General features: G+C 32.4%; 1 protein-coding gene across 1 annotated transcript in view; it reads left to right on the top strand.

The window, feature by feature from the left end:
• The window catches only part of LOC124540339 (facilitated trehalose transporter Tret1-like), a 31394-nt gene extending 9091 nt beyond the window's left edge, over positions 1 to 22303 (top strand). Inside the window, exons 2-7 of the mRNA XM_047117855.1 lie at positions 8405 to 8634; positions 11150 to 11473; positions 13472 to 13607; positions 19764 to 19987; positions 20552 to 20737; positions 21565 to 22303. Of these exons, the coding sequence (XP_046973811.1) occupies positions 8405 to 8634; positions 11150 to 11473; positions 13472 to 13607; positions 19764 to 19987; positions 20552 to 20737; positions 21565 to 21822 (1358 nt within the window). The 3' untranslated portion in view covers positions 21823 to 22303. The remainder of the gene's footprint in view (positions 1 to 8404; positions 8635 to 11149; positions 11474 to 13471; positions 13608 to 19763; positions 19988 to 20551; positions 20738 to 21564) is intronic.
• The last annotated feature ends 1845 nt before the right edge of the window (positions 22304 to 24148 follow it).

The raw sequence follows: 24148 nt of genomic DNA, 5'->3' as shown, positions 1-24148 counted from the left end.
ATTAACACATTACACGCAAACACATTAAAACTCTTCCATACAATTTTAATTTAATCAAAGATAATGGTGAAAGTAATATAGAATCAGAGTATTTTGATTAGTATATAACCGAGATGGCCCAGTAGTTAGAGCGCGTACATTTTAAACAATGATTGCGGGTTCAAACCCAGGCAAGCACCACTGAATTTTCATGTGCTTAGTATGTGTTTATAATTCATCTCGTGCTTGACGGTAAAGGTAAGCATCGTGAGGTAACTGGCATTTGTATAATTTTCCATCAAACCGCATTGAAGCAGCGTTATGTAATATGATCCTAGTCTTCTCCTCAAAGGAAAAGGAGGAGGAGTGGGAAATTTACAGGCTGCTAATATTATATATTATGAATATGATTTTTGTCATATACTTAACCCAGTGTATACAGACTTAGGCATATGACAAAATATAAAATAATTATAAAAAAAAAACTCTTTTATAATGACATTCAGACCGTCAATGAATTTCAGTCAAGGTTAATAATCTCAAATACGAGTCTGGCCAGGAGATTTAAATCTATACTAATACGATAAAGTATCTCTGTCTGTCTGTCCGTTGGTATGGCCAAACTGAACCGAATCTCATGAAATTTGGTGTGAAACATGATCGAACTTCAACTACTCAATAGAGCTATGCCTAATTTCTGACCACCGTAACGATACAAGAACAAAACCCACAACTAGTATATATATCGTTAAAATACAAGCAAAACTGTCAGAAGACGTCTGTAATATAGCACATTAAAATAATAAAAAAAACGTTAACAAAAAATCAACGAAAACTTGCTCCGAATCGATCTGCATCTTTGGTACAAATTTATGTGTTGGCTTACAAGCTATTTCATTTAGGGGACACAAAAAAAAGTCTACCCATTTAATAATATAAATAATAAGTTATCCGTGTAAAGCCTGGACTATTAAATAGTAATTAAAACAGCTGAGAATACAATACTGAGAATGTAATTATTCGTAAAATAGGGAACAAAAAAGGTATCGTTTTTGACATATAGTATAAACCAAATAGGTCATTACAGAAACTGCTGATTTTAAATTTTAAATATTATTTGTGAAATATAATCATTTGTTCGTAAACGAGAGTTGAATTAAACTAAGCTGTCTTGATGAAGTCTATGCAAAAATAATACATATTTATTATAAATATTCAATTGTAAAACGGCTTTCGTTATTAAAACATCCTATGTACAGTTCATAAATTACGGAACACGAATATTGCAGAAATTAAATAGATCTTTCAAATTCAATAAAGATAAAAAGCTTTGAAATTTAAAATAATGACTGTTAAAGAAAATAATTAACAGTAAATTAAATTGATTAGTTGTACCTCTGCTTCAAAGACGTACAGTATGACACAACTTAGTTGTAGCATCGGCAAATTCAATAAAACCGATTACTGCCGATTTACACAACTAATAGAAATAGCTCCGCTATTCATCTCTATAGATTCTCGCGTCATTTCAACCCGAGAGAGCAAGTGCATGTAAATCGACGTGTCAAATTGACTAATATAAATATTAGGTAAATAAATATTAGGTCATATGATATTACAAGTTATAACGTTTGTATAAAGATCATAATCACATAAGAAATGAATATTGATAATTTGGGATAGCGTACTTAATTCGGATGTGATTGATTTTACGCAGTTTGCCGATGCTACATCTGAGTTGTGTCGTACTATACACACCAATAAACAGAATGTTCGTTACTCACAAACAATGTTATTTATCTGCGCGTACACAACACGCGTTCCAACTCATTAGAACACATCAACTGTGCAATTGTTTTGTTTATAACGAGCGGGTGAACGAACGAAGAAGATTTGACGTGCTTAAAAAAATCTTATACCAAAACACTTACCAATAATTAACGTTGAATGTCAGTATCTAGATTAGGATAATCAGTAGTTTTTATAACTCACTTCGTGTGTATGAAATACTGATTTTCTTGCCAGTTCTTCTCGATAGAATCTACATTCCGAAAAGATGGTGCTTGTAAAAGCCTACTTAAATAAAGTACTTATATTTTGTTCATTTTGCCCCAGTATATATATAGTACAGTATAGTCTTTAAATAAGATATTTAAATAAACATATTACAATATCTAATTGTCGTATTTATATATCAGCAAATATGAGCGCAAATTTTACAAAAAAAAAAAATATATTAACGCAATCGAATTGAATCATAATCATTGAACATCTATTAAAGGGGTATTTTTAGGGTGGGACAACCAGGGCAGGCCTCGAGGCCTCCACAAGAGAGGGACCCACAGAAAAGATGTCCCAACGAGTTAAGAACTTTTATGTAATATATGTTTAGATATAGATATGATAGTGACATTGCTGTTTTAAAAGTTACTGACGAAAAAGAATAAATGAAATATAAACAAACGTTACAGACAGAAAATAATTTCCTAATTAATTTATGAATAAATAAGTATGGGAACCACTTCTCTGTTGCCCCAGGGCCTCCCAAATCTCGTCCCGTTCAACTAACACAAAAATCGAGTTGCAGTTCAGTCTAAATTTGATCGAAATATAATCGACATCGTATCGAAACGATAACAGTAAAGTAGAATTGACCATCAGCTACGATAACAAGAGGTGTCGTGAACAATTTTCGAAGATGAATCGGATTCCAATTGGAAACATCTCATAAACGTTATAAGCTAGCTTGATACTGATTGTATTATAATATGTTCGTATAAACTCTTTGTAATAAGTTTTTTTTTTTAAATGAAGGTAGGCATGCGCTCTCTACCATCATGCCTAATGAAATGCAATAATGAGGTCTTGGTTGATGTAGCGCTATTTATTCACTCCGCTTTTGTTGGTAAGTGTTATTTAAGTGCATAGGAAGTTGTCAGTAAGGTTGTAATCTCAGATAAAGAAAGGTTTAACAAAACATTCTTACGTTAGTAGCTGCCCGGAAATATATATATTTAAACCTTTTTAGATTTTTAAATTCACCGTGTCAAGATATACATATTATAAATATGTTTATTTTCCAGTTCAAAACGAGCTTACCAAATCATGATTAAATTTGGCTGGTTTATGGATTAAAAAAAATGTTTGACAGATGTCAGAGGAAAAGGTTCTATAATGTTTTGTCTTTGCCTATTTATAAATAAAACATATCACTACTAATGGAGACATCGTTTAACTTATCTCTTTCTTTTGTTTTTTAATAATCCTTTAGTCGTCTAAGCCAGTGTACCACAGATAAAAATAATTAATGGCATAAATTGGATGTGATTTCGTGCAAGTTTTTTATAAGCGTGCGTGTATCTTGTTACTTAATTAAAACGTTATTTATTTGTTTATTTGACAATTAAGCGATAACGCCACAGACGATTAAAGAGACAAGTCATGGATTCGATTATTTTAGACATCGTTAGTAGATATGAAAAAGGACATAAACGCCAAAATTGTACATTTGAGAAATGTGATTTAAAACAAAAGATATAAGCTTAATTTTTGAAAATGATCAATGTGATCATGGATTCGGTTATTTTAGACATCGTTAGTATAAATTAATAAGACTCAAGCGCCAGTATTGTACATTTGGGAAATGTGCTTTAAAACATAAATAACAAGTTTCATTTTTCAAAATGACCAATGTGGTGTTTTAGTGTTTCCTCCTTTCCACTGACGACAAAAATTAATTAGGGACATTATAAAATGGAATGGACAGAATTTGTTATTTGATTTGTACTTTAATTATTTTATAATACCCAAAATATTATTTGAAGAACCTCTGTTTTAAAAGGTAAACTTAACAGCATGTAATTTGTCCCACAGTTGGGATAGACCTAGCATTATACTTTGATCAGCATTCACGTGTTGTAATGTTTTATTTATTACCTGACATTTTTTTCTCGCGACCACATTCTGTCGGAGTTTTTAAGCATACTGATTTATTTTACAAACGCTCTTTATTTTAAAATATTTATAATTATAATAAAAGCAGTATAAAACACGAACGTTTGGCCATAAAATCTTGTTTCCATGCAAACATTATGACATATCAATATTAATAGCATCGGTAATATATTTATAAAATATAGTTTTTTATAAGTCTTAAGCGATCATACTAACGATCAATCAAATTGTATATTTTTAAAACAAGATACGACTTACTATAAGTTAAGAATGACATGTAGGTACTTCTTGGTAAGTGTAATTACGAAACAATTTATCGCAGATTCTTCTTAGAAGAGAGGATAAATTCCTCGTATTATAAATAATTCAACATCACCAATAATATAACATAAAAGTACAATAACATTATCGATAAACAGACTGAGACTATTGATACATTTACCAAAATTATAAAAGTTCTTAAACATAAGTTTTGCATGCTGTACCACTAGCACGGAGTTTTATGGGAGCCATCAAAAGTCCACAATTGACTTTGTAAATAAATACATCTTACTCAGTCTTATTTACCGATTCTTATCAGGTCCGAGAAGTTAATTTCCGTGATACTGGTTGTAGATTTTTGACACTTAATTTGATTCAATTCTTTGTGTAATGGATTTTAGTTGTGCCGACAGATTTTGACAATCAATAAGTAAATGAATTCCATATTGAAGAACAAAAACTTATAATTTTGACTTTACAATTTAGACGAGTAGAGGTCAGTAGTGTCTTCCAAAAATTCAAACATCAATCCTCAGGTAAAATCCAGGTATCTAGAAGATACGACAGTATCTAGAAGATTCGTAAACGTGTGACAGTTGCAATCGGACATTGATCTAGAAGCTTCGACTTAACAATTTAGACGAATAGAGGTCGATAGTTTTCCAAAAATTCGATCATTAATGGGTTAGGTAAAATCCAGGTGTACCAATTGTGTCTAGAACATTCGTAAACGTGTGACAGTTAGAAGCCAAAATTGGTCTAGGAGCTTCGACCTAACAATTTAGACGAGTAGAGGTCAGTAGTGTCTTCCAAAAATTCGAACATTATTCGGTTAGGTAAAATCCAGGTGTACCAATTGTGTCTAGAACATTCGTAACCGTGTAGCTCGTTGCAAGTGGACATTGTATTGGTCTAGAAGCTTCGATTATTGCATGAATTAATAAGAAAAACAAAATGATACAGATGCAGAACGACCCTTGTAACCAATTGATTTTCAATTACACAATGACTTGATTATAAAAGTCCATTTTATACGACAGCTCACAGCGCATACAGACGCATGTATGTGTGTCTGTGTTTAAATAGATACTTGAGAAAAATATTAAATGAATAAAGTAACCTAAAATGCAAATAAACTTATACTTTTGACGTTTGACCTTGAATATTTTTTAGCTTATGTAGTTATGTAAACGGTGAGGGTTTTTAATTTTGATGAAGATGACATATTTTTTATGGTGCGCTTAGTGTTAATTCAAGACACATTTTTTCATTCACACATACGATATAAGTCCGTGAAAATATATAGACTTCCTGCGACAGTGATCAGCTTAATATTATTGTAAAAATGCCCAGTATTAGCGAAAATGGATTTCGAAGTTTGACGTAGCATCGAAATTGTCAAATGACTCATTTATAATAGAACATTAATCATCACACACTATATAATGATATTTTAGAAGATTACGAAAGTATTTTCGATAGCGCGAAGATATTTTTTCCTCATCCTCCTAATTTTCCCGCCCCTAAAGTCTCCTAAAGCGTTAAAGCTCTATGAAATGGAAACCTGTTTTACATTGGTTTACTCATAATTTTAATTGAAGACATATTAGTGGTACAAACTTGGGTTCGTGTGTTCATACAAACCCCACACACTACTTGGTGGTAGGGCTTTGTGCAAGCCCGTCTGGGTAGCACTCATCAGTTATTCTACCGCCAAATAACAGTACTCAGTATTGTTGTGTTCCGGTTTGAACGGTGAGTGAGCCAGTGTAACAACAGGCACAAGGGACATAACATCTCAGTTCCCAAAGTTGGTGGCGCATTGACGATGTAAGAAATAGTTAATGTTTCTTATAGTGTCATTGTCTACGGGTGATGGTGACCACTTACCATCAGGTGGCTCATATGCTCGTCCGCCAATCTATAACATAAAAAACCACCCATAGTGATGTGACTGATATAACGTGAACTATCTGCTATAAATAGAACATTATCCTTCAATTAAATGAAGAAATGTCAGTAATTAAACACGTGGAAACCTACATCAGACGTTGCCTACAAAGTAATAAGTATCAAATGAACGGCGCGATTGCATCAAATGAAATTAATTATACAACAAATAGTTGCTGCAAATTGTAAACATTACATAAGAGAAGACACATGTATTATGGAATTGTTTATGCGTGTAGTGTTTACATATATTGAGCTGAGATGGCCCAGTGCTGAAAACGCGTGCATCTTAAGCGATGATTGCGGGATCAAACCCACTATATATATGTGCTTAATTTGTGTTTATAATTCATCTCGTGCTCGGCGGTGAAGGAAAACATCGTGAGGAAACCTGCATTTGTCTAATTTCATCGAAATTCTGCCAAATGTGCATTCCACCAACCCGCATTGGAAAAGCGTGGTAGAATATGTTCCAAGCCCCCCCTTAATGGAGCAGGAGGCCTTCTCCCAGCAGTGGGAAATTTACAGGCTGTTACTTTACTTACTTAATTTATTTATTTATTTAGTGAACAGGAAACAAACAGTGAAATAATTACAATAAAATAAAAAATATAAAACAATTCTTAAACCAAAACAGTTTCCATTTATAAATTAATCATAAGTAATTACAAAACAAGACATTTTTTTATATTTAATAGGTGCATGAAATTATACAATTCATTTATATAATTTAATTTAATATAAATTAAATTTTTAAATCTAGAAAACATATTTTAATAATAAATAATCAAATTATAATTAATTAATTAAAAATGTATGAGTAAATTAAGGCTCTTCAGAGTCTTTCAGATATTTCTTTTACGTGTAGTTTGAATTTTTTAAGGGATAGATGAAATAAATCACATTCAATAAATGTTTTATTGTACTGTTTAGATGATCTATTAATAAATGAATTTGCTGCATATTTAGTCTTTGTTTTTTTTTATGGTATAGGTTGGTGGACGAGCATAGCCACCTGATGGTAAGTGGTCACCATCACCCATAGACAATGACGCTGTAAGAAATATTAACTATTCCTTACATTGTCAATGTGCCACCAGCCTTGGGGACTAAGATGTTATGTCCCTTGTGCCTATAGTTACACTGGCTCACTCACCCTTCAAACCGGAACACAACAATACTGAGTATTGTTATTTGGCGGTAGAATAACTGGTGAGTGGGTGGTACCTACCCAGACGGGCTTGCACAAAGCCCTACCATCAAGAAAATGGAATGTATATGGAAAATCAAAAATAGATTTGTTGCGACTGCCAGGGCGAGGACACTTGATATTTATTTTCGAAAGGAAATAAGGGGAATCAAATATGTTGTGGATCGATTTATATAAGAACACCATATCACGTTCAAGGCGGCTCTGTTCAGTTGACGGTATCTTTTAAATATTTTAAAAACTTTTCCTGAATATTTTCGATGAATTATATATATTTACTATACTGTGGATTCCAGACTGTGCGTATTGTAGAATAGGTGTCACAAATGATTTATATAAAAGAGCAAAAGTTGAAACACGCTTAAACTCTCTGGAAATCCTCAGCATAAATCATAGCATGCGAAACGCTTTACATATACATATATATATATATATATATATATATATATATATATATATATATATATATATATATATATATATATATAGAAATATTTCATCGCATTTCCAAGTCTGTGAACCAAAATAACCATAATCAAACCTTCGGTCACAAGTGTAGACAATAAATGAGCAATAATAAATAAATAAATAAATAAATAAATATGAGACAAAATCACATACATTACTCTGATCCCAATGTAAGTACCTAAAGCACTTGTGTTATTGATAATCAGAAGTAACGACGATACCACAAACACCCAGACTCAAGACAACATAGAAAACTAATGATAATCTACATTGACTCGGCCGGGAATCGAACCCGGGACCTCGGAGTGGCGTACCCATGAAAACCGGTGTACACACCACTCGACCACGGAGGTCGACAATAATGTTTCTCATTATTTTACATAAATTCGATTTTTGGCGCCTTTCAAAAATATTACTATCAATATACATCCTTCATAATAAATACTAAAAGAATCTAAAACAATCAACCTATTTATACAGAAAATATTTGTCTAAGAAGAGAGATGAAATCGTGAAAGAAGAAAGCGAAGAATATTCCTACTGCTATTAACATACTAACCTTCTTTATTTAATTGTCCCCAGTGGTGCTCCCGGTATTTTCCTATGGCATGGGCATCGGCTGGTTGTCACCAATGGGAGCACGGCTCATGTCTGAAGATTCACCCGCAGCAGAAGCAGTACACCCCGATGTCATATCCTGGATGGCGTCCGTCCCCTACCTCGTCGGTACACCAGCAGTATTTCTATTCGGGTTTATAGTGGATAATTATGGAAGGAAAAAGGCGCTCATGTTTACATCATTTTCGATGGCTGTAAGTTAGATAATATTTCCTTAAGTTAAAAATATTGTATGCTAACTGCTCATCTAGATTCATCCAAAGCTCCATTGCTTTTCTTTAAAGTTAAGATTTCTAAAACTCCTTTATTAGTAGTTGCGTACGTTATCAAATAAACCTTTGCCCCAAATTTGAACTATGCAAACTCATTAGTTATTTCTATGCCTTGATATTCAGTCAGGAAAATGTTTTGACCAACTAGCTATCAAGACATAGCTTCAAGAATTTGTCCATGGGTCCTGCAAAATTTCAAACTACGTGTGTGGAAAACTACACTAAGAAAGGATTAAACAACATTTTTGATTTTCAATTTAATTCAATCCCATACTAAAAACGTCTATGGAATTGAAAGTATCATTCTGAACAAACACTCAAACAATTATTTAACATTCCTCAAGTTAAGTCGCGATTAATACAAGTCTCGACAATTAATAACTTATAGTTATTTTCATTTACCTGTTTTAAAAACCACAATAAAATCAACATAATAATATTATACGATGTTTGTGTCGCACGAAACACATACTTATATAACATGACCATACGTTAGGTTTCGAGGGAAACGTTCCCGTCTTTTAAAAAAAAGGCTAAAAAAGAATTGATAAATTGGGCAATAGTAATGTGTTTTAAATGAAACTAAAAATGTCACTAATCTATGAGTTTTGATTAAATGATGATTTCATACATAAAATGATGACTAAAATTTAAAAATATTTTATGAGCTCTACACCTTTCTGACAAAGTGCTTTACACTGTTTTTTTTTTTTTTTAAATCCGCATTTGTAAATTTCCCGCTCTGATGGAATAATTAAACGGCCTCTCTATGTTATGTTGGGTTACATATACATACATATGACATATATGACCAATATGATTATATTCAACCAACCTTTGTAACGACGATTCCTATGATAATTTCACGTAATTAAGTAATTTATTTATTATTAATAAAATAATAAATTAACAGAGCATGTGTCGTCGAAGTGATCGCTATTGAACTTTTTTTATTTATGAATATAAATAATCAAATTATGCAAAATCAATTCTTGTATTATATATATTTAGATTTGATAAAAGTATGTCTGTACGTTAAACATAATTAGCATTTTAAGTGTTATATTTGACTCGTCATTAGTCAGTCATTCATAAGGCACATATCGCATAAAGGTATCAAGAATATAAGGCCTAATCCACATTTTTTAGCTAATACGTAAGATTTTTTATTAGATACAGTTAGTAAGCCTTATTGGAATTTGTGAATATTCAAAATAAACCATAGTTCTTCCATTTTAAACTGTATTTATATATTATTATATATTTAAATATTCTTGTTTTATCTGTTATAATTATTCGCTGACAATTTAACGAAGCAGAAAATAATTTCAAATTTCTTATCTGAGATCAATCTCAATAATTGATTTAATTATTGACATTATTATATTACACGGCTAACTAACTTTTTTAAGTGTAATATTATGTTCGTGTAATACTAGTTAGTTACGGATTATTTCAACGGCAGAATGAATCAATTCATATACCATGATATTCCCAAAACAAAAAAATTATAAAATAACAGATTATCACATAATCACTTATATTTCACTTCCAAGATTCTGATAAAAACTTTGACGATATTTTTATACATTTGTCACGAATAATTAATATTATCGATTAATTTACATCTCGATCAATGTTATGTCAGTTCAATGTATAAGTTATTTATCTGTGGGCACGGCAATTCTCGCCAATTCTCGCACAGTTTTGTCATCCTTTTTGACAATTACGACCTTGTAGATAAATCTGGAAGCCCCATTCAGTGACCGAATGGACAAGCTACCTATGTTCCCAAAAATATAATTACACTTGTCTTAATCGATATTGATAGAAAAATAAAATTTAACTTTAAAATTTAAAATTTAACAGGCCTAATTTATGCATTATGTTAACAAGCATAATATAAGCGCTCAGATCCCTAATAATAAATAGATATGCCTTGCGATTTATTATGGAAATAAATCGAACGACATTTTAATTGTCATTATATTTATTGTAGAAATAAAGATGTCTATTTTGATACGGTCGTTTTAAATGTTAATAGCTAACTAATTAGGAAACTATTTACGACAGAGTTTTTGAATCAGTGATTGCATAGATACTAAAAAAAGTAAATGACTTTGTTTTAAATCAGATCTAATATTTTATTTCGGTGGAAGGAGAAACTTATAACTAGTCGCCCGCGGTTTTGTTTGCGTTTTAGGATGTTGGTTGTCATGTGTTAGGCAAAAAAGTAGCCTATGTCCGTTTTGGAATTTAAGATGCTTCATAGCAAATTTCATCAAATTCCGCTCAGCGGTTTGGTCCTGAAGGAACGACAGGCAGACAGACAGAGTTACTTTCACATTTATAACAATAACACCTTCGATTGAAATGCACTCACACTTAATATTAGATGGCATATACGACCTCTTTCTGATATATCTATTTTTTTCAGGTAGCCTGGGGGTTAAAATTGTATTCCACCGAGAACTGGGCCTTGATATCAGCTCGAGCTGTCATCGGCTTTGGAGTCAGCGGTTCGTATGTGGTAACTCCGCTCTACATAAAAGAGATCAGTGATGATTGCATCAGAGGAACGCTGGGGAGTCTTGTAGTCTTATCGCAGAATCTGGGCAATCTCCTGGTATACGTAATCGGAGAGTACTTGTGCTACCACGCGACCCTGTGGATCTGTTTAGCGGTACCACTGATACATCTATTGGTCTTCCCAACGATGCCTGAGACACCGTCGTATTTATTGAAATGCGGTAAAATTGAAGTGAGTTGAATATTGTTTATATTAATTTTAACCTTCAAATGGCTATGATTGATTATGAGTAGGGTCCAAGATTAGGCACATTGGTGCCTCTTGAGTTAGGCTCGTATCCAGTGGAATATTACAGAATGATCATGATAATGATGATTATAATTTTTATATATCCATTAAACGTAACATAGAACAGATTATTCTATAAACCAGAAGAAAATATTAAACCAAAATTAAGCCTTCTTTTATGCTTTTTATTATGCATGGAATTTAACCTCATGGGTGTGGAGGCTGACTAACACAATCAATGGCAAGGAAATTCAATCAAGCACCAAGACTTAATTTACTTGATAGTAGAGCTTTGGGCAAGCCCGTCTGGGTAGGAACCCCTACATCATATGTTCTAACTAAGCCTAGTAAACTTGTGTTAAGCGATCGTTAACCTTATTTAAAATGCCAATATGGATGGAGGTGACCACTCACCATCAAGTGACCAATATATCTTGTATCTTTCATTCATATATCATGTAGTTAATCGATGTTTTTTCCGCCCTGTAATTGTTTATATCATAATACAGGTCTGTCAATTGATTTTGAAAATTATTTCCTTGTTTACATACCTTCATATGAGGTGGTTAATTTGCTTGTTTGTTATCTGGAATATTAAATAAATAAGTAATATTAAAAAATAAAGACGATTTTTATGATTATAAATGATATATTTAGTATATGTGTATATTATTGCATCAGGCAAGTCTCATTAACAGGGCCTCTTTTTTTCTTAAATTAACAGATCTTGTCTACTGTAACTATAACATTCCTCTAGTCTTAATTATTTATTAACACTTTATATAATTAAGGAACACTCACCATATACCCCACACGCATATACTCTTTTGCCGTACTATCGTACTAATTGTCTATGCAAGATAGTCCGCAGACATTTTTAATTTTGCCGTCTCGTAAATTCAAATCGTTTATAAAAAATACATTGGTAAAAAAGTTATTAAGTTAGTAAGTTATTCGATACAAGATTTTATAGATGAAAAAAAGGCGTGGAATTAATACCTGTTGACTTCCAGGCAGGATATATTAATTTAAATAATTGTATTAACTAACATGACTCTACTTTTTTAAATGTTGAAAAATAGTAACTACTGAGTTTCTTGCCGGTTCTTCTCGGTAGAATCTACTTTCCGAAACAGTGGTGGCTTCACTTAATTGTTAAATGACGATTCAAAAGTGCTTATAAAAGCCCACTTGATTAAAGTTTATTTTGATTTTGATTGACAATTAGTACGTTTATTATTTAATTGGGCATAGTCCTATTCTTCTTGTTTCGCTCTTGGCAAATCAGTTTTGTTAATGCGATGTTACGGCACATATGCCTATTTAAAATAAAGCACTTACATACAAATGCTATTTTATTTAAAAGTGATGTTCTATAAGAAATCACTTTGTATCTCACAAGTGTAATGCTGTGCAGCTACGTACTCTGTGCGTTACATGCTACTGTGGTACTTGTAACCTTTAATTGACAGTGATCACAATCATTGCCGCTCATAACTCTGATATTTCACGGTCATTTAAACGGTCGTTATATGGTCGTTTAAACGGTAATAATAGTTGTCTAGTAGTTTCGGATATAATGAAAGATAAACTTTTATAATTTCATGGTAAATGTATCAATGAACTTCCATTGAAATGGCTATAGTGCTCCAAAAATAATATCCAATACGGCGTTTAATATTTTTTAGTATAAATCAGTAATTTCATAAGCATAGAATAATTATACTAAAAGATAAAAAGGTAAATATTATTCGTTGATTATCATGCGGAATATATAAATTTAATTATAAACAGTTTATTATTTATTTACTGTTGTGATTAATACAGGATAACTAACTAATTTATACTGAGTTTCTTACTGATTTATCAATGGAATCTACATTTAAATATACGCTCCAATTTTGAGTTGTATAATGTTGTAAAAAATTTTTGGTTTTTTAGGAAGCTCGCTCGATATTGGCCTGGTTGCGCTGCCGGCAGACCACCGATACTGTAGTGGATAGCGAATTACAGACGTTACTCTTGGAACTGGAGCAGAGTAATTCTAGAAAGTTCTTTCCAACGTTAAAGACGTTAGGTATGTGAAAACTTTATATCTATAAATTCAATGATGTTTTAGTAAACAGATATGTTATTAACGCGCAAAAAGTGAAGAAAACGTCCTAATTGGGACATTTTTCTTTAGTCGTTTTACGTAGTACCTAATAGGTTATAATACATCATAATTACGTAGTAATACGTTTTGCGTAATTGAAACATCTAGTTATCCCTTTTACTTTTCGTTTTTATCAAGCTATCCTTTTTACTTTTAACGAAATGTAAAAATAAACTAAAATAAACGGTCCCCGGCCCGGCACACTTTTTTCTGTTGTTTAGTATGGATATAACATATCTGTTTATTAGAATATCATTGTATTAATTCTAGAATTCTAATTAGCCTTAAGACATTTTTATTCTAAGCATATATCCATTTATAAACAGCATTTATGGAATATGATCTAGTTTTGTCCGGACTTTGTACTAATAAACGTATAGCACGTGTGTCAGAGAGAAAAGATGATTAAATGTCGTAAAAGATATATGTTGGTACGAACAAAACTCACCATTGTGTAAATAGGCTATTTGACTGGTTTTTAAAAACAATTTTATATTATTTAGTAGAAGTTAAGGAACCCAGTAAAAGTTGATTTTTTTATTTCTAGTACATATTTGCCGAAAAATATCATTCCATATTTAAATAGCGCGCAAAAACGCTACTTGGACAATATGGCGCTGCAATGGGGTCGGTGACGTCACTTTCTTGTATTTTAATCTGTGGTACATATAGTAAGCAAAGCAAGGTTAACAAGAAAGTGACTTCATCATAAGCCCGGCCAACCAGGAGCGTTTTGTGTCACGTGACAAACGATTGAAAAAGTGCATTTTTATTTATGGATTTTTGAATAAATTAAGTATTATTTTCAACTTTCGTTAGTAAATAACCATTTTGAAACTCATAATATACACTGATTACAATAATTCACAATTTAATTTTCGCATTGTCAAATAGCCTATTGTATGTATTATTACACTATATTATATTACGTTCATTATGTAATGAGATTGGGATTGACTGCCCATACTGACTTCCTTCTCCGTTCTTCCCTGTGAAATCTAGTTTCCGAATCCGAGGTAGCTTTCATTTAATTCAAAAATGTAACATTAAGGTTCAAAAGTACTTTTAGAAGATTAAGAATATTTTTGAATTTGATATCCAGATATTGAGGTTTTAGGTTTGATGCGGTAAAAAGATATTGATATGTGTTCACCTCTCTTGCCGCCATCCCGTCCAATCCTATCAGACTATGAAAATGAGGAAAGATAGTCCACTTGAGTTCGTGCGCTTGTATGCTTCAAATACCCTGCACAATTTAAAAGTCTACGTTTATATTATAATTAGCTGTCGAGACCAAAGTCGGTCAGGAGACCGAGTAACGAGAATCATTTGTTTTTGTTTTGGCATAGTTGAAATAGTCGAAGAAATATAAGTGACTTTTAACAATAGATCGCGTGTTCTCTACTGAAGTTTTTTTTGCTTAGTTTCCGTAACTCATCTCCTGATCGCCTTAGAAATACATCCATAATTGACCGCATGTTTTGAAAAGCTATTTTACAAGCTATCTACTAAAATATATACATATTTACAAAGTTGCAGAGCATTTTTTACTTTTACTTCAATGTCGAATAAATATAAAACCTTATTGATTCGTAGACTTTTTTTTACTCGACCTAAGAATGCGACAGAGATGGAAATAATGTGCGAATGAGGTGGCGCGATATCGATCACCATTTTTGAATATTTTATATTGGCACGAGTATAACGGCGTTTTGTTTTTTTTTTTTAATTATACCATTTATGGAAAGATTTGCAAAACCAAGCCGGCTTAGACAAAGATCGAAGTATTTAATTATTCAAACGGTCTGTTTTATTGCTTTTGACGTTAAATATATTTACTTATTTACACATTAAATAATTATCTTCGTTGATCAGTAAGACAAATTTAATTAAATAAAAAGTGCAAAATAAAATCCTGTAAATTTTGAAATGGTCTCGAACCTCTTTGATACCCAAATAGCGATGGGATTCCCAAATTACGCTAAAATATTTAACATTTTATAAATACTTATTCAAAATATTATATCTTAATTTAATTCTCCGCTTAATTAGTTTATGCTGTTTCAATTACTTCTAAATTTTAAGAAATCAATGAATATATGTAATTTATGTTATTAAACGAGGAAAAATGTTTGTGTTCTCTATAATTGAATAAAATAATAAACCCATATACATTGAACTTATACCAGACGATGCAGCGCGTTTCGGAAAAGGTTTTAATGTAATAAATGGCGGACACTGTCAGCCAATGTTGTGTATATAGGGATAATTCAGATATGGAACGATTATTGTTTTTTTTTTTATTATTTGAAATATGTATGAGAGCTGTTTATTCCCTAATATGTCATAAGTATGTCTCAAAAATACAGCCTATGGTAAACCTAAGCCCTGAACATATCTGTAAAGTGGCAGAACTGTGGCAGTTCTGTAATTTTAAGCTGTTCTATTTAAGAAATAGGCTCTTGCATTTCACGAAATACTTACTAGTTTTAAATGATTCATCTACACCTTCGTTTACATTGTTTCTTTGGTCATTTAAAATTAAAAGATAAAATATATATATATATATATATATATATATATATATTAAGTGGTATATTTGTAAAATAAGTTATCGTTACTACATATTTTAGTTATGTAATTTTCCAAGAATTGTTTACGTTCAATAAACTATTTGTCATTCATGAAGTTGACAAAATAATTAAGAAAGCAAAACCAAAAACATAACAAATATTTATAATCAATACCTCAATGTCATAACTTCAGCAACGCGCATAAAACCCAAGATATAAACACAAAGTAACAACAGCGTATACATTATCCAATACCCTTAACCTAGACTCGAGAAGTGTCAAGACATATTTACAATTCGTTAAATAACACTTTCGGCCATAACTATAATATTGTTTCCGCTGTCGAGTTGTTAGCGAGCGTAGATACAAAGTAAGGAGTAACGGTATTACGAGTGTTAGTTAAACAATACTTCCCAGCTAGTAACGAATTGACATTGCGTTGACATTCTGTGTATGCACCTGAGTGGTTCGGAAGTCTGCCATGGTGACGGCAAACATAACCAGGGTTGCCAATGTGTGGGGAATTCCCCAAACCGCGGGGAATCGTAAGTCGATCGGGGATTAGTGTGGGGATTGTTACATGTGGCGAAAATGAGGGGAATTTATACTTATGCGTTTTATATCAAAACGATCAGCAATTGATTGTTTATCCGTCTTTTAGTTAGCACAAAAATTGAATTGTAGTCGATTATTAGTTAGCATAGTAACAAAAACACACAATATACAGACATTAACCACGACTAGTGTGATTGAACGAAAAAAAAATGGGGAATTTCGCTAAGATTTTTGGGGAATTCGGTGAATAGGCATCGGCAACCCTGAACATAACTGTGTACCGGTCGCGCCGGTTCGTCCTATTTTGGTAACGGTTCGATAATTCGATATATTTGTTAATGGATCTCTTAATCGGTTCAAAGCAAAAACGCGTGAAAGTTGATATTTGGATATTGGAATCAACGAAAGTTTGATTCGATTTTCTTTGGCGGGAATTTTGGTTTAACGTTGGCTACGGCATCATTTGTTATTATTTTTCGTTCTTGCTACACAGGGCGTTGAAGACCTCATAGGAAAACTATCGTAATACCGTTTAGGGGCTTATAATAGACGTTAAAGTTTAAGAAACTAAAACTCGATGTAATGTGAGAATGTCATGCGATCGAATTTTATTTATTTAGTGCCTTACGTGGTTAAAGAGACCCCATATTAAAATAGGTACCTCAGCATTCAATTTTTAACAGATATCATATATCTAATAACTTCCCTACAATATATCAAATAGATGTTACGGTCTCACGACAGATACATCTATGTTTTTGATGACATATACTATCTAGTCTATGACATATACGAGGCGAATTAGACCTCGTTCTGCATCAAATGTGTTAATGTTAATCAATTATAATGCCAGTTGTTAACTGCCCGCTTCGTACTGCCTAGGTTGAGATGTAACTGTTTCTGTATTGTAAATATATTATCTGTAGGCATAAAACATATCATAAGTCCTTGAATTTCTTTTTTATAATCTGTTTTCGAAAACTTGTTATCGAACATTAAAAAGATTTCATTAAAGAGGTTAATAGTTGTTATTTCCTAGAAAAATGTGAACAATATTATATTTAACTTTATTTAGCACTAAAGCTTTAAGAGGTATGATTGTGTACGGCAGTATCATACAGTATCTAAGACAGTATCTAAATAGTAATTATTTCGGTTCTGCTATCATCATTACATAGTATAAAACGAAGTCATTTACTGCTGTCTGTCCCTATGTATACTTAGATACAAACGTAGGGAAAAAATTCATAAAGATCTCTTTAAAATAACGCAAAGGATTTTGATGCGGTATTTTTAAATAAAAAAAGTGATTTGTCATGAACACATAGTAAAGGAGAAAGAAAAAATCTGTAGTATATTTAGTATCAACATTGTACCCGTGCGAAGCCGGAGCGAGTTGCTAGTCATAAAAGTTATGAAGTCAAAATATCAAATAGTATTTTGCGATTAATCCATAGTTATACTGTCGTTCTTCCTGACTGGTAAAATTGAGCCAAAATTTCGGACAAACATCTATTTTACAACGTAACGCATCATATTCTATGAAATAATTGTTGTAAATTCATTTTATGGGAGGAATTGGACGAATGTGGGAGGCTACTAGTAAAACATGATAGCTTAGATTTTTTTTTCGTTGTTAAAATGAAAATATTTATCATCCAGTTAAAAAAACCATGAATTTGGTGTGTACCTTAGCGCCTATATTTTTATTAGCAGACGTAGAATCGGTATTAAAACATTCAATTAATCATGGCGTTATCTTGTAGAACTGCTCAGGAATGTGGCTTCGTCTTTCAAAAATATATATTTTAAAAGTTATTGAATATCAACAAATGTCTAAAACATTTCTTGTTTTTGTAATTGAAATAAAAGTTACTAATCAAAGACAATGAGATTTAGACATAGATAATAATTTTATTACTTTTAAATGATTTGATTTATACCTGATAAAAAGAGATATTGACTACTTCATTCGAGAAATTTTAAAAATTATCTCGCCATTTGTTATTCCTATGATAACATTCCCCATTGTCCGTGCCTTGGAAAGCTTAAAGCTACTGGTCCTAAGCCCGGAACTGTGCTATGAAAATGTCTACTATATTGTCCCAAGTTAATATAGACCGCAGGATTGAATGGCCCAGAAAGGCATTATGATAATCTTGATATCCGAAAATCCACAACAACGCAATTTCTTAGACATTTTCTGCCTCGCACAACCACTTTGTGGAACCAGCTTTGCCACCTATGTCATAAAAAAAAATCTTTTAACTGAAATTGAAAACTCTAATTTCTAGAAAACAACATTCAAATTTCATTTGTAAATAAAAATAATTTGTGTATTACTTTTATATATGTGTAGCGTTAATTTTACCATAACTAGAATATTCGACGTCAAGTAACCTGACTCCCTGACATCGGCTAAAGTTTCATAAGCCATCATTATTATATTTTTATAGTTTTTACGATTGTTTCTCCTTGCTAGAGACCTGTAGGTACGTGTAATTGAACCCACTTAGGAGCCAGTCCAATGTGATAAAGAATGAATGTGCAGTAAATTATTAGATTTCGAAATTTTATCTACCAACATCTAGTTTTCTAAATAATCTTTATAACTACAAGGCTTACTGAGGAGGTATCTTGTGCAAAAAGAGTTTACATAACTAAATTATCTTATAATAAGGCCCCGGCTTCGCATTCATATGAGGCGCAACTTCTAAATGGCAAAAATAAGAAATGCGCTTAACAAGAAAATATAAAATTGATATAGGCATACCATAAATGAGTAATACTAGTAATACAAAAATGGATTAATCCTAATTATATACTTGAAGAATAAATTTTGTCTTCAGCTGAAATACTTGCTACAGCCAGATATCCGCCGTTTCGCATCGAATATTTTTCTAAATAATCTAAAGTATCAAAATAAATAAAAATTAAACATTATTTCCAGTGTCTGACCGCAGCACATTCCGCGCGTTTCGAATAACTTTAACAATAACCCTTGCGAGGGAATTGTGTGGTTGTCTCGCCGTGCTGCACTTCGCATCGCTGATCTTCAGCAAGGCTGCCGGCGACTGGGTGCTGTCAGCTAACGAACAAGCAATGGTGTTGGGAGTAGTTCAACTCGTCGGATCTTGCACTGCCTCCAGTTTGGTCGAAAGGACGGGCCGGAAGGTACGATGTCTATAAAATATTTAATTCGCGGAAGTCACTGAAATTATCTACAAGAATAATCATTCGACCTCTGTGGTGGAGTTGTGTGTACGCAGGTTCTCATGGTTACGCCACTCCGAAGTCCCGGGTTCGATTCCCGGCCGACTCGATAGGTAATGTGATCTATGTTGTCTTGGGTCTGGGTGTTTGTGGTAGCATCGTTACTTCTGATTTTCCATAACACAAGTATAGTCAGAGTGAGAAAACCTTCGCCAGTTTTCAAATTCATTCCTTTATCAACTCTTAAACTCTTAGTAGGTACCTTTTGAGTCTAAACATCAAATCATTGCGACGCAATATGTCATTCTCAATCGGTAAAGCAGATTATCGCTCATACTGACACACGAAAATAGTTCTTAAGATGATGAGCCTTTTCTTACCCCGACTATACCTTCTTTGGGATTACAGTATGTGATGTCTATTATTTATATAACTTCACGAGGGTTTTTTCGATTTATATCTGTGACAGTTATTTGAAGTTGTTGATGTACCACAAAATGATTACATTTGAGTCCCACTGTGTAGCCGCTGCTGGGCACGACGTGCGCGGTGTCGGGCGTGGCGCTGACGGCGCTGGGCGCGTGGTTCGCGCTGAGTAACGGCGAGCACGCGTGGCTGCCTGTGCTGGCTCTGTGTCTGTGCATCTACTGCGACGCCGCCGGCCTGCAGCCTGTGCCCTTCGTCATAATGACTGAGATGTTTTCTTTCCAGGTATGTTTATATTAGTACTATAGCTTTATATATATTTTCCAGCATCCTCTTAGATATATTATATAGGATACACTTTCGGGAGCAACACTATTAAGAATAATGCTATCGTGAAATGATCTCGTATCTAAATGATGTCAAGTTAAGACACGCAAAATGTAAATAAGTTGTAAGTTTTTTTAAACAAAAAAATTTTTGAAAATTTTCGTTCTTGTCGTTTGCGGTTTTCTTTTTTAATAAAATAGCCCTCAAATATAATACATCTGATACATACATCTGACCGTTATAATAACAATCAAATTTTAAATAATTAAACACGTTATTTTTTCTGCATGAACATTGGGAACTATACGCAAATATAGGCAAAACAAAACAGTTCAGAACGTTCTTCTTCTATTTGTCAAACGGATTTTGTTTTCTTTTTTTGGTATGGAGTTTGGCAAATTATAACACGTCAAACGTGTTGTAATCTAACATTTTAGAGCTAGCGCACACTGGTGATTTCTGTCACGTTGACTTTAAAGTGTTTGTCATTGTCACGTCACGTTTCCAAAAAAACGTAAAGGCGCTGACAGTTTCGTCACGGGCTTGTTCGCCGGTCGGCGTACACAAATGTCACGTCGTAATGTACGCACAACTCTATACATATTCACGGACTTGACAAAAGTGACGAAACAGCCACCATGACAAAAATCACAGCTGAGCGCGCACCGGTGCTCTTAATCACAATGAAATCTTACCTGTGACATACGATAGGACTTTCATCCACACGCATCCTAATCAATCGGCATAAAGTATATCTGCTATAATAAATGTTTTTTTGTTTTCAGTACCGCGGCACGGTCACATCGATCGTCATAGCCTTCGCGTGTGCTCTAGTCTCAGTGCAGTTGCGAGTCTTCCAACCATTGGCTGCAGAAGTTGGATTATATCTAGTTTTTTGGATCTTCGCCGGTGTGTGCCTCATCAGCACGGCCTACATCATCTTCTACGTTCCAGAGACTAAGAGGAGATCTATAGAAGAGATTTACGCGGAACTCGGCGGTAAGAAGGAAAAAGACGCAGAAGCTGACGTCACGAGGCTCTAAGTTGATTGTAATTTTAGAAACGGATTTCTTTTCAAGCAACTTGTCAATGTGCTTTGAATAAAGGCTTATTTATAATGGCGATTGATTTGCGAGTTGTATAGTCATCATCGTAGTAGAAATATGTTCTAGTAATTAATATTATTTTAATTTTAAAAGACAAAAATATGTCCTTAGTGTGCGGATTTATCGCTGTAAGTTTGAACGATATTTTATCTATATTAATAAATCTGTTGTCTGTGGTGTTAACTTTCTTGGCTTTAATCAGTTTTTAATGTTAGTATGTGTTAATATATCTTCAGATATATATCTACTTAAGTAATGGTTAAGTCTGGCTGCTGAGAGAATACGTCTGATAGGTCATTAGTCGACGCCAAGATAGCGTGGAGTATAAAAATTATCAATTTTTATTTGCCATTGGAACGAATAATATTACTAAACATTATGTTAAAAAATAGTCGAATTACAATAAATAAAGAAATATTGTGTTAAATTTAATATTGAACAGAAAATATTTTGTATTTTTTTTTAATTTATACTACACTGTCAAAATGTTTTTTTTTTTAATTTCATGACCAACAGACAAACGTCAGAAAGCGTTCTCTCAGCAAGCGGACTTTAATAATCTTTTTATTCATAATTTTATTACGTAGTGTAAGTAGAATTTATCTAATGGAGAAAAAAAGAAAAATTATAAAAAATTTAGCCTTTAATTAATATTTTCCAGCATCTGACACCGCCGAAACTTAAGTGTAATTACGTACAATATGCCTATACTAATATAGGTATATTGTCCGAGATACGATATAAGAAATAGGTATATATTTTATTTAAATTTTACATTTCAAACTCAAGAAAACATTTATGTTACTTTTGACAAAGCTTAAAACTTTTATTGAATAGGTAATAACTAATAAAGTAAACATTCATTTCATATTTAAAAAAAAGAAAAAATTAATTTAAAAAATTGAAGTTTTTAATATAAAAATGCCTGTTTGTTCCTGACTCCATACTATATATGTTGTATATGTAGGTACTAAAGGGAAAGGCAACTTTATATTATTTATGTATCTAGATGGAGTGTCACACTATAAAATAACTAAAACAAACGGACTGACCCTGACATATTGAGACCCTGGGCATATTAGAATAATGGGACCCTATCACTATTTTGAAATACCTAGTTACTGTATTATTACCTATCTGGTTCTGGATGTATCGGAAAAGTCCGAATATTATTTCGAAAATATGCAATTTTTTTTATCTGAGGAATGCCTCTGTCGATCGTGGGCCCTGGGCACTTGTCCAAAGTGCCCACTGGGAAAGAAGAGTCTGGCCTAAGGTTTTATCTTAGTGTGAGTGACAGCTATGCTTGACACGCCAAACGTCATACTACTTTACTAGTGTGCATTTACTTAGTGCAACACTATTGAAAAGAAGTGAATTAAAGTTTACATTATTTAAATTTTTCGTCTTCAATGTGAGTTTTTGGTGTCAATGTCAAACTAATAAAAATAGTAACAGTGCGTGCTATGTACAGAGAAAAATTCACAAAATCATCTGTATTAAAAAAACGAAGGCAGGATAATTTTGTGATGGTGTTTATTGTGTTTTTGACTTATGTTAATATTTGAACTTTCTCTTTTTGGATGCTTAGTAGAGGGATAATTCAAGGACGATATTGGTTGCAAAGTAAAATGGAGAGTACTTACAATATTGTCACCTTGAGATATCTAGTGACAGTGGTGTAACTTAAAAAAATGACAATTATTTTTATAAATTAAAATATCTTAAATTATTTAGTTGTCTATTATTTAAATCATATTATAAATAAATGCATGTATATTATTTAAAATAGTTAAAAGTAAAATTAATTCTCAAAAATATGAGACCATATTATGTATGTAAACAAGAAAACACATTTGTATGTGATAGAATGTTCTTTAATTATTAGGCAGTATCCGATACTGTGAAGACTGGTGTTAATAAATATTTATATGGAATAATTGTTTATTTTTTAATATTTCTATCAAATTTTTTAAAAGAGTATTTGGAGTACCTTCTCTTGAAGTGCCTTCACTCCTTCGTAGTAGAATTAACTTTTCTTACAGTTGGTAGACACTTATGTAATTGAATATTCAAAAAAAATACTCAAAAATGAATTTTGCTATAGCCAGTTTACATTTTTGTTCATTTCATGTTTTGATTGTATCTTTCCCAATGTGTTTGCAAAATATCAAAATAAAATAAAACATGTATCAGCATTGATCTTTTTCAATATTTAATCATTTATAATATAACAAGGGGATGAATAGGGGATGAAAATAAA

This window comes from Vanessa cardui, chromosome 24, assembly GCF_905220365.1.
Source record: "Vanessa cardui chromosome 24, ilVanCard2.1, whole genome shotgun sequence".
Classification (NCBI taxonomy): domain Eukaryota; kingdom Metazoa; phylum Arthropoda; class Insecta; order Lepidoptera; family Nymphalidae; genus Vanessa; species Vanessa cardui.
Note: the sequence above shows the minus strand (reverse complement) of the source record. Positions and strands in the feature narration are given on the sequence as shown.